The sequence below is a fragment of the Phalaenopsis equestris genome, unplaced genomic scaffold (assembly GCF_001263595.1).
Source record: "Phalaenopsis equestris unplaced genomic scaffold, ASM126359v1 Scaffold000006, whole genome shotgun sequence".
Classification (NCBI taxonomy): domain Eukaryota; kingdom Viridiplantae; phylum Streptophyta; class Magnoliopsida; order Asparagales; family Orchidaceae; genus Phalaenopsis; species Phalaenopsis equestris.
Window position 1 is genome coordinate 445,829 of NW_018164448.1, and position 20,553 is coordinate 466,381.

Here is a 20,553-nt window from a genome sequence, read left to right on the forward strand (position 1 = left end):
TATATATATATATATATATATATATATATATGATGAGTAGTATTTTAAAAAAATTTAATTGAGTATAGGGCTACAAAGATTTATAATCAATTTAAATCATTAATTAAAAAATAGAATAAAAATATATTAAAGTATATTTAAATGATATTTTAATATAAATAATATGACTTAAATCTCGCCCCAAACCTGAACATCCTACTGTTGTGTGACTAGGGTTGTCAAAACTACTCTTTTGTTCATGAACAGTTCGTGTTCGGCTCGCTAAGCAAATGACCCAAAATTGAACACTTTTTTTTTGCATTCGAAATATAAGTGAGCCGAACACTAACAATCATATTTTTTGAAGAGCCGAACAAGAGTTGTGCGTGGGCTCGCTTGTTTGCGGCTCATTTACATCCCTAGTTTTCGAGATCAGTGCAACATCTGTGATGATGTGATGTTTTGCATATTATTTTTAAGATGTGTCATCGCAAGGAACAAAGAACGGTCATTAGTGATTGGTGGCGATCGACAATTGATGGCTGACGGTGTTTGGCGACTACAGAAGCAAGAGGTGTTCTTTGGATCGTCGGTGCAAAAGTGACACTGGACTTCAGCTCATTCTCCAAGCTTCAGTCTTTCTTCAAGCTTCAAGATCTCTCCACCTCAAGAGATAAGTAGGCCTCTATTTATAGAGTTCCGGCATCAATTAATGAATGAATCTAAATCACATTGATCAGACGGTTCAAAAAAAAATTCTTCGATCAGGCGATATTTGATGAACATTTGAATGTCTTAACGTTGTCTTAATTGAGAGATCTTGACCTCGTTGTATTTGTCTTGGTGAGACAATCGATTCAATTATAACTCGTCAGGTTCAACATCCGTTTGACCTTCCAAATATGTCTCAAAAGCTTTCAAAAGTGGTTTAATGGCTTAATTTAATCTTGATTTGACTCAGATAAGATTGATTTTGGTACCATTAAGTCTGTCTCGTTGAGCCAGTCTGTTTGACTGTAAATTTATTGAAATCAGAGTTCTGGATGATTTTTAATCGAAGTTTGAATATTTTTTACTCAAAAAATAGCCTCGAGATTCATGTCATGCCTCAAGATTCATGTCGAATGATGAGAATTTGTTGATGACGTATCAATTTTATTAATAAGATTACTCTTCACTCTAAATTTAACTTTTTTACATGCATGACACCTGAATGTGTGAAATGATGTATTACACTTTCTTAAAAAAGTTAAAAATAATGACTTCTAATATTACATAATATGAAATATTTGAGTGATATAAATATAAAAATTAAAGTTTGAAGGTTAGAGATATAAATACATACCCCAAAAAAGAGGATTATATACAGATATGTGCACACAAGTCTAAAAAAAAGGGTTCAAAAAAAATATTTGTTGAATGGCTTTGTAAACATTGAAATTGAATTTTTATAACTATTAACAACTGTGTATGATGTAAAAATTAGTAAAAAATAGCTATATAATATGGATATGCAGTAGAATCTAAAATTTAAGATTATAAGGTTATAAATAGTTGGGTACACACTAAAAACAAATACAAATAGATGCATTTATACAATTATATATTGTAGTGTGCTAAAACTTTTTAGAAAATTCTCGAGTTTGGAGAAATCTCAAACATTAGATTAGTATAATTTCCCAGCACACATACAGATAAAAGTGTAAGAGAATCAAACTTTCAACGTGGAAAAACCTTTTGAAAGGAAAAATAATTATCATACCTAGCCCGATTAAAGTAATTCACTATGTAATCAAGAGCATAAAAACCAACTCTTCATCTGAATTAGGGTAGTTGAGTTTACAAGATTATGTTAAAATTACAATTGCTTTGAAACAACCTAATAAAAATGATTATATATGCATAGTTTGGACTACATGGTTTTTAGTTGGATCACAATAGTCATAATTTGTGGTTATAACAGTTGTAGTGGGCTACAGAAGTCTTATTTGATGGCTATAATAGTAGTAGTTGACAACATAAGTTATAGTTGGAGGCTATAAAACAGTTGTAGTTTTCTATAAAAGACATAGTTGATGGTTATAACGGTCATAGTTAGTTGCAGAAGCTATAGTTGGTGGGCCAGTGGATTTAATAGTAGTAGATAGATTAAGAAGCCATAATTAATGGTTATAACAATCGTAGCAGGGATATTAAAGCTATAGTAACCGTAGTTTTCTACATAAGTTGTAGTTGATTGTTATAACAATCATGGTTGGCTATAAAAGTTGTGGTTGGTTGTTATAACAGTCATAGTTAGCTGCAAAAACCATAGTGAGGCTAACATAACAATTTTGACTCCAACAATTGGTACAGACTAGTGGTTGACGACGCCCTCTCATGATCGTAGTGATCTCTGGTGGTCAACAAAGGCCTCTGGTGGTAGGCAGCAAACTTTGGTGGTCGGTTGTGATTTCGGGTGACTGGTGACAATTTTTGGGTTTAGGGAGTTATTTTGATTAATTTAGCCAGAATCTTAAAGCACTCAACTAAAAACTTCGCATTGATTCCTTTAATCACATGTTACTTATTCGAATGTCTTAATAACCTCAAAATTAAACGATATATTTAAATGTTTTAATGACCTTAAAAATGATGATCTTGGCTTCGTTGGATTTCTTTTGTCGATATGATCAATATGACTATAAGCACACAAATTTTACACATTATTTAGTCTTCCAATTGATGTACCAAAACTTGTGACAACACTTAAAGTATTTGATGTGGGCTCATTTGGATTTGGATTGGATACTTTCAATGCCATTGGATTTTGTTTGTCATGATGTTTAGTTCGACTATAAACTCGTTGAAATCGGGGTCTCAATAATTTTGAATTTGAAATTGAAATGTTTACCATTCAAATTGCAACATCGAGATTCATGCATGGTGATAAAAAAATTGTTAATGACACATCATGTATGCATCTTAATTTAAATTTGAATAGTTGTACATAGCTATTTACAACATCAAAGTTGATTTAATTTTCCATATAATTATCCATCCATAGATGTGTATGACCATTAGTTTAATGAATGTGCATAGCTGCGCACAATGCAAATTTGAATATAAAAAAAAAATAAAGATATTGGTTAATTATATTTGGTATTAAAATTAAGGTGAAATTTATGTGCATACTTTTTACACAAAATAAAAAAAATAATAAAGAAATATTTTTCCCTTTTCATAAAATTCAAAATATAACATAAAAAAATCATTATTGTATTTAAAAAAAAAGAAATACAAGGATTTATGTATATATAAGATGGCATATATTTAAAATTTCAAGTATAGGAGTTAGATATGTAAATACATAAGAATTGGGTGATATGTATGTAAATTTTCAATTATTTTTATAAAATTACTATTATGTGTGGACATATTGGCAGAGGAATATTCTATATTATGTACAAACAGCTATATAGTACATATATTAATTTGAGCGCTTACCTTGAAAATATATTTTATAAAATAATATATGTACACATTTGCGCACATCATATAAAATGACTTGTTTTACATAAAAAATTTAAACTATTAAATCATTTTTTTATTTTCAAATCGTTTAATTATCAATCCAATCAATTAAGATAATTATAAAAGATAACCACATAATTCCGCAACATCGTTATTGACAAAATCTAACAAACATATAATACTTATGAACTGCTGAATTGATGTATTGACCGTCTCATTATCAAATCATTGAGAATTTGATTGTATATATATAATATTTTATGCCGTGTATTCAGATCAGTTGGACGGCATCTACTTGTCAGTTGTAAGTACCCTCTGGTCTAAGGTTCGATTCCCCGGGTGTAGGTTATGGTACTCGAATTATTAGGCGCGTGAGGGATGACCGGAGCTCGTATAATAACCTCAAGCTATTCCTTTCTTCATATATATATATATAATATATATATATGGGTTTTCATGCATTTTAAAATTTGAGTGAGAATTTCAAAAAATGGATGAAAGTGGGTTTTGGATTTGTAATTAACAATGTTTAGGATACGTGGATGTAATTGTCCCTAATTAGAAATATGATGATTCTTAATAAAAATTTAAATTAACATATAAATTATTAATATACACATAATAATGATAACGTACAGAGAAGGGTGAAAAGTTCCAATCAAGTAGTTTGTATTAGTCGAAACAAGAGTGCCGGGCAACAAAACTAGGCTCCCTGGCGTTACATTTCCATTTGTCGCTTTTCATCTAAACTAAAGCCAAGGTTTAAATTTTAATTTGCATTTGTTTAAAGAAATTTTATAGAATAAAAAATATTGTCCGGCTGTGAAAATTATTTATTGATAGGGCTCCGATAAATTTTCATCATCTATCATGAATCTCGATGCATGATATGGATCTCAAGACTACATTTTGAGCAAGAAATACTTAAATCTCGATAAAAGTTATCGAAGCTCTGATTTCAGCGAACTTACAGTCAAACTGACCGGCTCAAATGTCCATCAAATATTATCTGATCGAAGGAAGCTCTCTGGATCGTCCGATCAAAGTGATTCATATTTCTACATTAATTGCACTTAGAACACTATGAATAAGGACCCACAACTCTCATGAGAGGGAGAGGAGTGTGATCTGAGGAAGAGCTTGAAGCTTTAAGAATAAGCTAAAGTTCAACACCACCACTGTCGACCGTCGTCGACTATCACTGGCCTCTGTCGACCAACGCCGACCGTTATTAATCACCGCCAATCTACGTCGCTCACCATCGAACGTCGTCGATGACCGCCAACCACCATTGACCACCGTTGATTTTCATCGATCATCGTCAATCTTCGTCGATTATCGTCGACCGTCGTTGATCACAATTAACCACCGCTGACCGTTGTCGATCATCGTCAAGCTCCCTCGGACATAGCCGATCGTCGTCATTCACCGCCAATCGCAATCGATCACCGCCCGTTCCTAGCAACAAATTCATCAGCACTTTGACGTTGTAATTTAGGAAACCTAATAAATATTTCCTGGCTATGGGACAAGTGGTTGCAATTTTAATCATTTTTTTATAGTGAAACTCTTCAACTGAGTTAGGTCTCGTGGTTTTTCCCTTTTCGGGTTTTTCACGTAAATACCTCTGGTGTTCTTATTAGTTATTTTCTTTTTTCTGAGTGTATGTTGAATCTTCGTGTCATGCTAAGACGATAATCTGCTACTCTACTGTCGTGAATTTTCTAACGCGCATCAGTTTGGCGTCGTCTGTGAGAAATTCAATTCCACCACTGAAGTACTTGCGAGCCTCACTCCAACACCCATCATTCCTAGAAGCACTCATGAAGGGGTAGCATGCCTCTTCATCCTCCCACCGTGAGAGACGCGATCCTGCCAAAGATGGTGTCTCAGGTCATTCTCTAGAAGACCAAATGCGCAGAAGAGAGGAATCTTAACTAGAGATCTTACAGCTCCTACATTAGGCTCAACGACTGCTGCCCACACCATTAGATGGAGTTCATTTGCCACTAACTAAGCGACTTACGAGAAATGCACCCTATCAACAACAAGGAACATTTTCTCTGTGATGTCGTGATGCTAAACTTCTAGATTTCGTAATCTACTCATTCATCTCACACAGTTCACCTGGCACCGCCGCACCTTGTTGGCATTCCATATGATGTCATTTGTAATGAGCTACGACGTCTCGTCCAGGGAGAATTCCCCTTAGAGAAAAAGAATTGCTACCCTGCTCATCATAACATCCATGAATCTAAATACCAAGTTTGTCAATTCAGATAGCCGTCGGCGGAGAACAACGCGAGAAGATTAAGAGGCATCGTGGGGGGAACTCTTCCTCTAACTAGAGCACGATCTCAGGAAGAGCAAGAAATTTGTAGGAGTTGAAGTACAACAGCTCCACCGTTGACAACCGTCGATCACTACTGATTTTCGTCGACCTTCGTAAACCACTTCTGATCGTTGTCGACCACCGCCAACCATCGTCGACAGCCGTCGATCACAGTTAACCACCACTGACCACCATTAACTGACGTCGCCAATTGCTATTAATCATCGTCCGATCCTAGCAACAAATTCATCATCACATTGACGTAACTTATGAAAACTAGTAACCCTTTCTCGCCTACGAGACAAGCAGTTGCAACTTTAATCTTCCTTTTATAGTGGAATTATTCAGCTGTGTTAGACCCTGTGGTTTTTCCCATTCCAGGTTTTCCTCGTAAAAATTTTTTGTGTCAATTTTAATTGTTTTTTCTTTTATAAGAGTGTGTTGAATCTTCGTATTATTCTAAGACGATAATACACTACTCTATTACAGTCAATTTTCTAACACAAATCATTTATATATATTTTGCACAGATTTTGTGCATATTAAAAATATATATTATACGAACACGTCATATATAATAATAAAAGTACACATATACATAGAGTTGTTCAATATTTTTTTTTGAATTAACATTTAGCACTTCCCTATAACAAATATATTATGTAAATAACACTAGCCTAACAATCACATACAAATTTAATGATTGATTTTCTGGGAGATAATTAAATAAATATTTTTTTTAGAAAATTGATTTATAATATATATATATATATAATTTGGCAATTGGTTTTCCAAAAAATCAACAAAAAAGAACTTTTTTAAAATATTAATATTAAAAACATCAAATTAAAAATAAAATTTATATAATGGTTGACGTCCTCTGCCACATGACGACTTTACCACATTGTTGCTTTTCATCCCATTAATGAATCTGCCCAGTGGCATTGCGAACTCTTTGCCCACTATATAATCATCTTCTGCCCAATGCCCCATTTTGTACCCTCTGAAGTCCATCTCCACTGCCTTTCTTCTCCACTGGAAACTCCCCATGTCGTGTCCTTGTACGAAGTGCTTTCCTCCCATTGACTTCTCCTTCGTTCCTTTGTACCTTCAGTGCGTTTCGGTCTTGCGGTGAGATCGCTCTAAAAAATGACATCAAAAAGCCCTGAACTCAAATCGGACTCTTCATTTTTAAGTGGGAAATATAAATCATTTTTATATTTCTAAGAAAATAAAACGATCAACCACTATAATAGTTCTCATCAGAGCAGTCTTCCCTATAATGACAGTCATCCTCTCCATGTCACATCATTATTCTACTTTTTTTAGTCAAAAGTCATAATTTCCAAATCTAACCTCTGTTATGAATCCTGAAACTAAAATATTCCCATTTTGCCATATACCTATCAAACCCACCTTTAAATTGGAAATCAATAAGAAAAGGCGAACCTAGCCCATCGAACTACTATATCAATTATATTTAAACTCCACATAGATTCAATTGCGTAAGTAAATTTCTTTTCTCTATATCATTGACTCGCACAAGTCAAAAAAAAATTTTGATTTATCTTCTTATTATTGGATGCTCCATTTAACTAAATCAGTATTCTTCTCATTTCCACCCATACAAAAGAAAATTCCCTTTTAAAATTGAATTTTCAATATCTTTTCTTTATTTCACAACTAAATATTATTTTATTATTACACAAATCTCATAGAGAAAAGAAAAAAACCTTGATTTCTAAAGGTATGTGTCAAAAAAGTGAAATGATGTATACATTTGCAGAAGGACCCAAACAATCTGTTTGAACTCGACCCCCACCAATGAACTTGTTCAAACTTGCTTGGATGAGTGGGAAAACAACAAGACAATTAGGATGACCAAAACAAATAGAAATGAAGGCAAATCACCAAGTGGCACATGATTTAGCCCATTTTACAAATTTTATTTTTAGACTAATCCTTTTCTAATTCTAATTGTTAAAGAACTTTTGACTAATAATCTCATCAAAGAAGCGACACATTCATCCAAGTCAAGAGTCAACCCAGCAATCCACAAACCCCCGAAATCACCTCTCCCGCTTCAAACCGCTCCAAATTCCCGAACGGCGCAAACTCCTCCGCCCGAATCCAACATGATCACGATCTGCAAACCTTCCTCCTTCCCGCCGGAGTTCGCCGGAAAAACACTCCGGCTAGCCTCCAAACCATCCCTCTACACCCTCCTCCTCCTATCCACCGTCTTCTTCCTCTACACCCTCCTCCCAAACAAAACCAGTCCCTTATCAAGACCGCTCATCACCGCCGTCAATCCTCCTCCTCCTCCTCCTCCACCTCCTCCCACAAACCTCTCCCACATCATCTTCGCAATCGGCGGCTCCGCTAACACTTGGAGCCGGCGGCGCGAGTACTGCGACCTCTGGTGGAACCCAGACAAGATGCGCGGCCACGTCTGGCTCGACGCGGCGCCCACGCAATGGCCAGACACGTGTCCCCCGTGGCGGCTATCAACTGCGGCGGAGAAACCGGCTGCGCGGATTGCGAGAATTGCCGCGGACGAATACCGAATGGGGACGGACGGCGTGCGGTGGTTTGTGATGGGAGACGACGATACCCTATTTTTCCCCGAGAATGTCGCGGCGGTTCTCGGGAAGTACGATCACGAGCAGATGTATTACGTGGGGGCCGCTTCAGAGAGCGTGGAACAGAACGAAATGCATTCTTATGGCATGGGGTTTGGGGGCGGCGGGTTCGCCGTCAGTTATCCTGCGGCGGCGGCCCTCGCCGGAGCAATCGATGGGTGTCTTCGGAGGTACGAGAGTTTGTACGGCAGCGATCAGCGCGTGCACGCTTGTTTCGTTGAGATTGGTGTTCCGCTCACGAGGGAGCCGGGGTTTCATCAGGTTAGCATTCTTTATAAATTATATAATGTAATTAAATCCGACGGCTGATAATGCATCAAGAATTAATGGCAGATAGACCTAAGAGGAGACATCTACGGGATGCTGGCGGCACACCCGATCGCACCGCTGCTGTCTCTCCACCACCTCAGCTCGGTTCCGCCGATCTCCCCTCGCTTCCGCTCCCGACTCCATGCCCTCCGATCGCTCATCAACGCCACACGTGCCGACGAATCCCGCGCGCTTCAGCAATCTTTCTGCTACCTTCAGGAGCCCCAAATCAAGTGGTCGGTGTCCGTCTCTTGGGGATACACGGCTCAGATCTATCCATGGCTTCTATCTCCCAGGGAAATGGAGATTCCCATACGAACCTTTGGGAGTTGGAAGATGTTGGAGAGAAGGCGGTTTACGTTTAATACGAGGGAGTTAGCGCCTGCGAGCCGGCCGTGCGAGCGGCCGGTGAGGTATTTTTTGGAGAAGGTGGAGGAGGGGAGGGAGGGTACGGTGACGGAGTATGGGAGGTATGGTTGGGGGGATGAAGGAAGGGAGAGGTGTGAGAGGTTGGGGTTTGGGGTTAAGGGCATGGTGGACAAGGTGAGGGTTACGGCTCGCAGAATGGATCCTATGGCATGGAGAAAGGTATGCTGTTTTTTTCTTCTTCTTATTTATTTTTTTTTTTTTATTTTAACTTGTATATATATATATATATATAGTCAATCATATAAATATATACATGAAAGTGTATGTGATTTATTTTATTTTATATTAAATAATTTAATTATATATTTTATATTTTTTGAAAAAATTAAGTATATGCATAAATATAAAAAACTTTTTTGTAATTTTGTAATTTCATAGGATTTTTTTTGTAATTTCATAAGGCTTTACATCAAAGGATCTCATAAAACAACAATTCTCATATGGTTTTTTTTTTTTGTAATTTCATTAAGGGATTTTGATGTATCTGTGTGTTCTAAGGCTTGTAGCTTTCTGAGGTCTTTGATGTACCTGTGTCTTCTGAGCCTTGTAACATTCTGAGGTCTTTGATGTATCTGTGTCTTCTGAGGCTTTTAACATTTTGAGGTATTTGAGTGGAGACCCTGTCAACCACTTAATCTGGTGAAGTCTTTCTAACGAGGGCCTTTTCCACTACTAGTTTTCCATCTAAACATGCCTTTTGGGCTCGTCTTTCAGGGTCATGGTAGTTACCCATTGAGTCTTGCCTCCTTAACTCGACTTCCAGGGGGACTGGATCCCATAAAATCTTGTCACTTGGGCTTAACTTTCAGGGGCATGATAGTTTTTCATTGAGTTTTGCCTCTTGAGCTCGACTTCCAAGGGTACTGGATCTTCCCATTAAGTCTTGGCTCTTGGGCTCGACTTTCAGGGGCATGGTAGTTTCCTTTTGTCATCTTTCTTGGGCTCGACTTCTAGGAATACTGTATCTCCTCATCGAGTCTTGCATATTGGGCTTGACTTCGAGGGGTAAGGATGGAGAACTTGTTTATCGCTTGCCCTGATGGTGACTTTCTACACAAAAAATCCTTTCGTGAGAGAATAAGAAATTTTCACTGAATGGCCATTTTTTAAAGTAACATGAAAAATCATGCTATAATAAAATTAAGAGTTTATATGTCAGACTTTTACTCATATAAGATAAATTGTACTTCTCATTAAATAACCCCGACAATTTTCTTCTAGTTCTCATTTCCTCGTTATTTAAGTAGCAACCCAGGTGACCCTGAAGTACCAGACATTTAATTTCTTCTTTTAATTGAAAATAACTTTCTGTTGAATGTCATTTTGCTTTGTAGAAATGGCAATACTGAGATTGGTCTCCACCGTCTGGATTTTTTAATTGCTTTGGCTACTTGACGACCTCTCCATCCTTAATGACCATTAGGTTGTTAACACGTGACTTGTTGAGAGTCTTGTGTTCTTTTTCTGAATTCCTCATTGATTTGAACTTTTTTTTTTATGTGAGATTTGATCGGTATCCCCAATGTTATTCTAGCGCTTGCCCCCTAATCGCTCGAGTTGTTCCTTGTGTGCACTGATGGTTTCATCTACAGAAATTTGAGATTCGACGCGATGGAAAAGATCAACATAAGAGCGAATTGTCTCTCGCATGAGGATGAGTAGAAAGGTCGGAGCCCTCCAAGAAAGACTCCTCTCAACAATTATGGATCAACTCCCAGAATCTGGCTGGCTTCAATGGAGAGCATATAGAAATATTCCTTAAGGGATTCCCCCTCATTCTTGTGAACTCCCGATAAGTGGGATGAATCTTTGATGATCCTTCTATTTGTTATGTACTGCTCTATGAATCGTCTGACAACCTCATTAAAGGTGTCGGGAAGGATTATAACCATGTGCGAGCTTGATCCTTGAAAGCCGCAGGGAACCCTTGGCAGAGAAGGGCATCAAAGACATGATGAATGTGCATGATAGTTTGATAGTGGTCGACGTGCTCACATAGGTCAATTATTTCATCATAGGCATCAATATTCGAGGGTTTAAAGTCTATTTGGATATGGTTTTGGAGAACCCCGTCAATTAAAGGAGATGATTCTTGAAAGTTGCAGGGAGCGGGAAAGAGATCTCATTTATCCAGAGTGAACTCTTCTCGAACAAGGCGTAGTAGCTCACCACAGATGATATCAGTAGAAGCGATAATAAGGTGGGGTAATGTCAGATGAGTTGCATGAAACAGATGAGCGGAACTTGTAATGTCTAGGAGATTGACATCCTGTTTTGGCAGTAAAATGGTTTCATCACTGGGAGAGAACCCGATGAGTAGGTATTTTCTGTTGAATGTTGAATTGGTGGTAAGTATGCTCCATCTGGGTACATGGGCATTGATTGTCGTAGGAGCTGGAGGATCTTATGTTGGGAGTCCTCCATTATACATACTTGGTCTTCCAGAGAAGGAACTGAGACACATTCGCTACCAGAGTAATAACTTTTAAAATGGAAGGATGCAGAGGTCTAATGCCATTGACTCTGTGATTGTTTTCTAGAATGATGGGTGTTGGAGCAAGATGCTCTGTTGTTGCGAGTGTTGCACTTAGTGGCCTTGCAACAAGTCTTGCAAGTCTTTTAGTGGTGGGAATGCTCTTTTTCTATAGACGGTGTCAAATTGATGTGTGCAAGGAAATTCACGACAGTAGAATAGCATATTATTATCTTGGCGTGGTACGAAGATTTAATACACGCTCGGAAAAGAGAAAACAATTAGTAATGACTCCATAAGTTTTTTTATGTGGAAAACTCAGAAAGGGAAAATACTATGGGGTCTAACCCAGGAGAAGAAATCAACTTTAAACTGGATATTACATGGACAGTTCATCGTCCCACGAGCAGGAAAGGGTTGAATACTTTTCGAAGTTAAAACGTTGGTGCACGAATGAACTTGTTGTAAGAAGTGGGCGGTGATTGATGACGATCGGTGGAGGCGTACAGATGGAGGTCGACAGCGATTGGCGGCGCTTGACGAGGGTTGGCGATGATCGAAGGCGGTCTTCAAAGGTCGACAGCGGTCGTCAGCGGTCGACGAAAATCGACGGCGGCAGGAGTGGTGTTGGACTTCAACTCCTTCTCAAAGCTTCAAGTTCTTCCTCGAGCATCATAGTGCTTTATTTATAGTGTTATGGGTGCAATTAATGCATGCATATGAACCACTTTGATCGGACAATCGAGAGAGCTTCCTTCGATCAGACAACATTTGATAGATATTTGAATGTCTTAATGATATTGAAATTGATTGATCTTGGGCTGGTTTGATTCGTCTTACTGAGACGCTCGATTCGTCTATGAATTCACAAGATTCATCAACCGTTTGATCTTTCAAATGTGCCTAAAAGATTTCAAACATGGTTTGATGGCTTGATCAGGGCTCAATTTGGTTCGCATTGGATTAATGTTGGTATCATTTGGTTCGTCTTCTCAAACCGGTCAATTTGACTATAAATTTGTTTCAACCAAACTTCTAGATGATCCTTTACAACTTGAATATTTCTTATTCTAAAAAATTGTCTTGAGATATGAGTTATGCTTTGAGATTCATGATGTACGATGGAAATTTGGTGATGTCGTATCAATTGGGAAGTATCAATGGGTGAAATAAAAGGTTTTAAAAGAGCTTGTGTCATGATATAGTTTTTCATTTTATTTTATTTATATTTTATATTTTCAGTAAGAGATATTGCTATTAATTTTTAAAATACTATATTCTTTATTTAATAATAAAAAAATATATGAGAGGTCCTCTTTGAAAAAAAAGTTCAGAGTATTTAACCGAATTTTGATTAGAGTAAATTAGTGATATTAATATATAACCTTTTTTATTATATTTAAATAATATGAAATAGTAGAATTTTGATTTGTATATAAAACCAATAATAATCAAAATATTTGCTAAAAATTCATTACACGAATATACTATTCACAAACAATTTTAAAGAATTAATTTTAAACGAGCCAAGATTGAGTTCACTCAAACTCGACTCGTTTGCAACCGTCTAGTTATTTTCCGGTACCTTAGCAAAAGTAAAAGTAGCATCTTATGAAGTTAAAAAAAAATGTCTTTAACTACATAGAATTGTTTTTTATTTTTTTCTAATTATGATTTAATTCTTAATGATAGGCACCAAGGAGACAATGTTGTGAGGCAAAGAGGGAGAAGCATAAGGTCATTGAAGTTCATATTAGAGATTGCCGTCCATACGAAATTACTTCGCCGATATAATTATTTTATTTTTTTTTATAAGGTGGTATTTGATAATACCGCTCCCCATATATGTTATCCATCCCCGTAGGGATTGAACCAGAATCAGAAAGGTCTTACGACTGACAACGCAGCTGTCAACCAACTTTCCACTCAAGAGCGTACATAATAACTTTTCTCTTGCACGCATTATTTAATAATTACAAATATATCACACTTTAAATATTATTATTTATAAAATTTGAACTTTTAGCGACATTCTAAACTATTAAATCAATATGTTTACACGGTCACAATTAAATCATTAAAAATTTGACAAAAATGAAAAATAAGAGTTGAGTTCTAAAATGATTAACTGATGGCGCTAGATTTGTAAATAATAATTTTTTTTATATTATATATATGCATGAAATTATTGATCAATATTAAGATGATAAGCTCTCTATCAACCTCGAAAATATTCAGATATAAATAAATATAAAATTATTTTAATATTTTAGATTTTAATTTGTTCTGAAATATTCTGAAGGGAAGCTTTGTTTTTCCCAAGGATACCTGCATTTTCTAACTGTACAAATTGGGGAGAAAATATTACTTGCGATGTATAATTACATCCGGACATATAAAAATACAAGTACGACATGAAATGTTGTGATTGACTGACAATCACACAAGTATACGTCTCAATTAAAAATGTCTGAATTACGAGTTAGTATTGATCTCACAGAAAACGAATTAAATTTCCGAAAACACGAGAAGTGTCAATCCATTGGTTTTAAGTTTGATCTAAAGTGTTCAAAATGTTAGCCTTTCTATAGATTGAAGTAAAGTAATTGAGAACGGTTAGCTTTTCTATAGATTGAATGATTCTCTTCTGAATTGGATCTTATAAATTTAGGTTTAACCGTGTGATAAAATTATGGATGAGCATCAGAATCTGATCTCCTCCTTCTTATCTTATCCCAATAGTTTAAAAAGGTTTAGAAATTAAGCATGTTTAGTTCCCAAAATTAATTGATTTTCTTATGATATGATTTCATATTTTTCTTCACAATTTCACTAATCCATAATCAGCATCCCTTGTCTCCCATTCTGATGTCAGTTAACATACTTGTTCAACTAGTCTACTCCCACACGACTAGATAACAACACATATTAACAAATTAATTGGACAAACTGAGAGTCAATGAAGTGCGGAAGGTCAAAACATCGTCATTATGTAATTTCAGTTTAATAACAACATCAAAGTTAAATACTAGATTTCTAAATTATTAATTTAAAGGAGAAAATGAAATTTACTTGCTATCTGTGCATTGAAATAATAAAATAAATATTTTATTCATCAAACCATAATAATCACAAGAGTTTAAAAATTATAGAATTAATAGAGTACACCTGTTATGCTTCCATTGATTTTTCTTTTTTCTCTACAAGAGTAGAACCACATACAATACAAATTACAAGAGAACCCTTGCAACGCTTCTCTCAAATCCTCAAGAAACCCTTTCAGTCTTACAGACTTTGGACACACTGGAGACGCATTATCGAGCAATGGCGAGAGTCTAAACTCCCTCGCACTGTTCCAATTTTTGTTTCCCTGTTCGAAACAACACGAATTTATATGTTTAAATTGTATTCCTGCGCATACGAGCGCCCGGGCACCCAAAACTGGTGCCTAGTTTTTTGGATCCGAGCACCAGGATACCCATGAATGGGGCTTGGGAGTTGGGCGCCTGACCCTCTGGATCTAGGCTCTTAGCTCTTTGGATTCGAGCACATGGGCACCTGCTCAAGCTTAACACTCTAATTCAGCTTCTTTGCTCCCCAAATTACTAATCACCTATACACTGAATATTCACACATAAATATTATGGAAAAACATAAAAATGACACAAATAAGAATAAAATAGAAATATCATGCATACTTGATACATATCATTGTACTCATAATACACATTGTGCACATTGTAGTGGTTGTACTCATTATATTTTGTGTATGTCCGGATATATTCAGACTCTGCATGGAGTATTTTTCTCACTTCAGAATTCTTACCATATAATCAAAATTCAAACACATGTCCAACCTTTTTTCTTGTAATTGAAATTTTTATTTTCTATTTAAAGTTTTATTGTTGAATCTAAATTTGCCTTGTGAAGCATGCCCAAGGATCGAAGCGGTATGAACCATAGAGGAGAGAAAGAAAGAGAAATAGAGAGGGAGAAAGAAAAGGAAACAGTATACACAGACTTACCCCATAGGGGTGAACTGCACTATTCCCAGATAGAAGCCAAATATGAATAATTATGTGTCTACCCCTGCTTTAATAAGGGGTTACAATACATTATTGTATTTTTGCATATTAGAACCTGTCGACTATCAGCCCTTCGGTTGTTTGGTAGTTTGACAGAACTTCGGTGTTCATGTAGATATTTGATCGTCTGGTAGATATTCGAACGTCTGATGAGCCTTCGCAAGTCTTAAAAGCCTCTGGTCGCCCAACAAGCCTCTGTTGTCTGACAGACTTTCAACCGTCTCGCTGGCCTTCGGTCGTCTGGCAGAATTTCTGTACAATTGGATCTCTTTAGGATTATCATTGACATATTCTTAGTGTACATTTATAATTACATAACTTTTATAAGTGATGCATGCTAGAATATTCGCGACGAAAAAATAATAGATTATCTTATTAGCATTGCACGAGAATTCAGCAACACTCATATGAAGGAAAACAACCAGTAGAACACCAAAAGTTGTTACGTGGGAAAACCGTGAAGGGAAAAAGCAATGAGGTTTGGCCCAATTAAAGAGATTCACTATGAACTGAGAATTATAACCCCTTGTCTCATATGCGGAAAAGGGTTCAAAGTCTCTCTAGTTACGACGTCGATGCACGGAGGAACTTGTCACAAGAAATTGGTGACAGTCAATGGTGATAGAGGATGGCCAGCAAATGGTGGTCAACGGTGACAAGAGTGGTGTTGGATTTCAGCTCCTTCTCAAAGCTTCAAGCTCTTCTTCAGGCTTCAAGCTCTCTCCTCCCTTCAATGAGAGAGGTAGATGAGGTATTGGGGTTTGAGAAAGAGCTTGAAGCTTTAAGAAAGATTTGAAAGTCCAACGCCACTTCTGCTGTCATCGACTATCGCCGATCGTTGTCGACCACCGCCAAATACCGTCAAACATCACCTGTCAGTCGCCACTCGTTCCTTGCAACAAGTTTATTCGCACGTCGACCTTGTAACTATTTTCTGCCTGTGGAATAAGTGATTGTGATTGTAATCATCATTTTATAGTGAAACTCTTCAATTGGGTTAGACCACGTGTTTTTTCTCTTTACGGGTCTTCTACGTAAAAATTTATGGAGTCACTACTAATTTTCTCTTTTTTGAGTGTGTGTTGAATCTTTGTGCCACATAAGGACGATAATATATTTCTCTATTACCGCAAATTTTTAAGCACGCATTAGTAGGTATCCTTTTTTTTATATTTAAGGAAACGTTAAGTGTTAAAATACAAATTTGATATGGTTCAATTTGATTTCAATTTAATTATAATTATCAAGATTTTTATCAACTAAGCTGAGCCAAACATGCACAAATTTGATTTTTTTTTCTTCATAAAATATGAATGTCAAACTTTAAATTTAATATATATAAAATTTAATTTCAAAATCTTGCCAATAACTTCAAATTAACTTAGGCCAAAATATTATTCAATTTTAAGCCAAAATATTATTCAATCCGGTGCTTGTGGTATCTTAACCTAAATTTCTAGTGTCTTCAAGAGTCAAAAGCAACCTAGGGTTCGTTTGGTTCGACGGGAGGAGCGCGACGCTGGGAGGGAAGCGAATCGTGATCGTTTGAGTCGGCGGGAGGTTAGCAGTAGGACATCGTTTTGGCTAAACACGGGTCGCGGATCGAACCCCGCAACCAGCTTTCAAGCTAGCATCTTTACCCGCATTACCCCCTCCCCATTCTACGACCCCAACTCCCCTCTGTTCGACCCCGACTCCATCCTCATTTCGACAAAGAGGAAGAATGGCGCAAACAGGCTTACCTTCATGAATGGTTTCTAATAGGAACGAAGTGGAGGATGAGAGAGATGAAAGTTTTGATTGTCTATGTACGCTACTATCCCATCTTTGCCTTCTCAGCTTGCTCTAATCGCGATTGTATTCCAAGGGTTCGTTCACGAAGGCCATGGTTTTGGACGAATCAGGAGGAGAGGGGAGGGAGCATCAGGGAGGGTTTTGGGCCGAGGAGGAGAGGGTAAGGGAGGGATGGGTTTATGGTTTTAATTTATTTTTATTTAAATTTTAATTTTATTAATTTAATTGATTAATAATTAATGATTAATTCATATATTTTAAAATTAAGCATAATTAGATAAATTTATATATTATTATCTAATTATTAATTAATTACTTTATAAAAATATTTATAGGTTTTAAATTGTTTGATAAAAATATAAGTTTTTTTATTACTAAAACTAATTAATTATTAATGAATTTTAATTTATTGTTTAAGAAATAATTTGTTTAATAAAAAAATTATTTTATATTCTATTACAAATAACATTACTACACAGGTGCATGATGATCATTTATCTAGAAACAGCTGGCTCACAGCTGTTTTCATACACATACAAAAAACAATTGATCAGCTTTCCCGCAGCAGTTTATTGAGATAGTTAAGTTGTAGCTGAAAAGCTGAGAAGCTGCAGCTGCCCAAAGAGACACTTGATTTGAACACTTCTTTGATCCAGATCCTTAACATAATAAGGATAATGATATTTTAATATACATCATGCTTTCATTTGGATCTTAAGAACAACATATGTCTTCCATCACTGATTGCATTATTAACTTTGTCCAGTCCATCATAAATATAATCCTTACAGATCACTTATCACCATCTACTAATTTCTCTTTTTTTTTTTTAATAATCAACCCTAAATTCAGATTTTTCCAATTTTTCGAAACAAATTTACGCCTTAATTTTTTTTCTTATATGTTGGTAAGAGTGAGAAATAAAGTTGCAGTCCATAATTTTTTACCTTACTCAGTCTTTCCAATATCCTCTAACATAATATAAATCACTTCATTCTGAGTTGCACAAGTCCATAATTTTGAGTTTTATATATATATATATATGTAAAAATCCCTTCATTTATAATGTTAGTTGGATTTAGTAAATCTAAATTTATTAAATTCACTTCTTTATTGGATTTATTAAATTTAAATTTAGCATGAACCGAAGATAAAATTTAAATCTTAAATACAAAATTTCATAAATTTATGGAACTTATGTATTTTTATATTTTCATAATTAGTTCGATTTAGTAAATTTGGCCAATAAATAGTATTAATAGGGGTTACCAAACACCTCCTTCCCCTTAGGAGAAAAATTTGCGTACGTAAGATGTACGCAGCGCTGCCCACGTCGTGGAGGTTATTCGGAGGGCATTGGGGGGTTATATCCGTGTTATACCCTTGTAACATCCATGTTTCGTGCTTCTGTTTTCATATATTTATAAGTTATAGGTAGGTTACAGAAAAGTCATAGGGGTATAACACGGATATAATCTCTAATATCCTCTTAATAACCTCTATGCAAATTTATCTCTCCCCCTTAGGGCATTAGGGCATTAGGGCATTAGGGCATTAGGGCATGAGGGAGCAAGTTTGGCCAACCGGAGAGCAACACAGAGTGATTCTGTGGCCTTACTGAGTGCCGTATTTGAGTAGTTTTGGAGCACGAGCGCTTGGAATGAAAATTACTTTCATCAAAATCCCTCCTTTTTTTTTTTGTATAAAGTTGAGGAAACTTGTGGCTTACGCCTGGCATCGAAAGCACTTTCCTTTGAGTCTCCGCAGGTAAACGAAAGCACAGATCATGATGTCTGTCCAGTGCCCACTTTCCTCTCTGTGCCTAAAAAAATGAGAGAAATTATTAGGTGCGCTTAGGCCGGAAAAATCAGGGCAAAGTTTAGATGCAGGCGAATTTCAGAGAGAGATCGCTCTCTGGGCTCTCCTGATTGCTTTCTTCTCGCAACGTAGTCCCGGCTGCTGGTACAATCTGCAACGCAGACTCTTACTACCTTTCCCTTCAGTTTCAGAAGCTAATGTTTTAATTTCTGCTCGCAAGTCTGTGGTTTTGAATTTCACTTTGCCTTCTTTCAACAATATTGACGCTGTAAACTTGTATTATGCTAAAAAAAAAGGATCCTACTCCTGAGAACAACACTAATGATCTTTTTTTTTTTTTTTTACATCAATTCATGCATCCTTGGATTAGATGAATATGTGAGTATCATACAATTTCCTTGTATAATCTTTTGATTGGATGAAGGTGTTCTTCCTCTGCTTCAATTTTAGTCACAGGAGTACTAAACTTAGAAATTTTTGTCCAGACCGATGCTGAAATTTTTCTTTTTTAGTGTTTTTTCCTCTGTCTTCTTTTTTTATTTTTATAGGAAGCAGCATGGTTAAGGGGACGCATGGTGATATTACACAACCGGCAGTGGAGCATCCATCTTTTATTGGTTTGAGAGATGGGTCCTAATGCTTCGACCCTTGACGGTGCTTATAATCCTATATCGATAATTTCAAATGTGAATGTGAGATGAGCATTACAACAACAACAATAACTACAACAAGTCTTTATCCCGCTAAGTGGGGTCGACTAAATGAATTTTTTTTCTCCATAGTGTCACATTTTCATTTTATTCTAATAAATTAAGATCATTTTTTATGCAACATGCTCAATTCTTTTTAGGTCTACCTCTGGCTTTCTTAACATAAGTCGAATCTAAAACATCTACTTTCCTAATCGAATCATTTGATGGTTTGCGTTTAATGTGACCAAACCATGTAAGACGGCAATCTCTAATCTTGTCTGCCATCGGAGCTACCCCTTTCACGGCCCCTTTCACGGTTCCCAAGCCCCAGACACTTAAAGTGAGGGTTATGTTTGGTAGTCGACAACAACGTAAAATTTTGTCAAAAAATCATGGGTGAGATGAGCATTAACAGTTAGAAAAGTAAAAATGTTATTTATGAAAGAAATTCAATTGACTATAGTTTGCAAGAGCGTTGAATTCCATC

General features: G+C 36.2%; 1 protein-coding gene across 1 annotated transcript; it reads left to right on the forward strand.

Moving 5' to 3' along the window:
- The first annotated feature begins 7,581 nt into the window (after nucleotides 1-7,581).
- Nucleotides 7,582-13,606, forward strand: LOC110018186. The gene is made up of 3 exons (XM_020715417.1): nucleotides 7,582-8,727; nucleotides 8,800-9,363; nucleotides 13,370-13,606. The coding sequence occupies exons 1-3, from the start codon at nucleotides 7,960-7,962 to the stop codon at nucleotides 13,469-13,471; spliced, it is 1,434 nt and encodes a 477-aa protein (XP_020571076.1). The 5' UTR covers nucleotides 7,582-7,959; the 3' UTR covers nucleotides 13,472-13,606.
- The last annotated feature ends 6,947 nt before the right edge of the window (nucleotides 13,607-20,553 follow it).

Bases quoted from the DNA above. Each gene is read 5' to 3' on its own strand.
- LOC110018186 (XM_020715417.1), top strand. From the start codon at position 7,960: ATGATCACGATCTGCAAACCTTCCTCCTTCCCGCCGGAGTTCGCCGGA. The intron at 8,728-8,799 runs GTTAGCATTCTT...AATTAATGGCAG, and splicing joins GGGAGCCGGGGTTTCATCAG to ATAGACCTAAGAGGAGACAT. The intron at 9,364-13,369 runs GTATGCTGTTTT...TCTTAATGATAG, and splicing joins ATCCTATGGCATGGAGAAAG to GCACCAAGGAGACAATGTTG.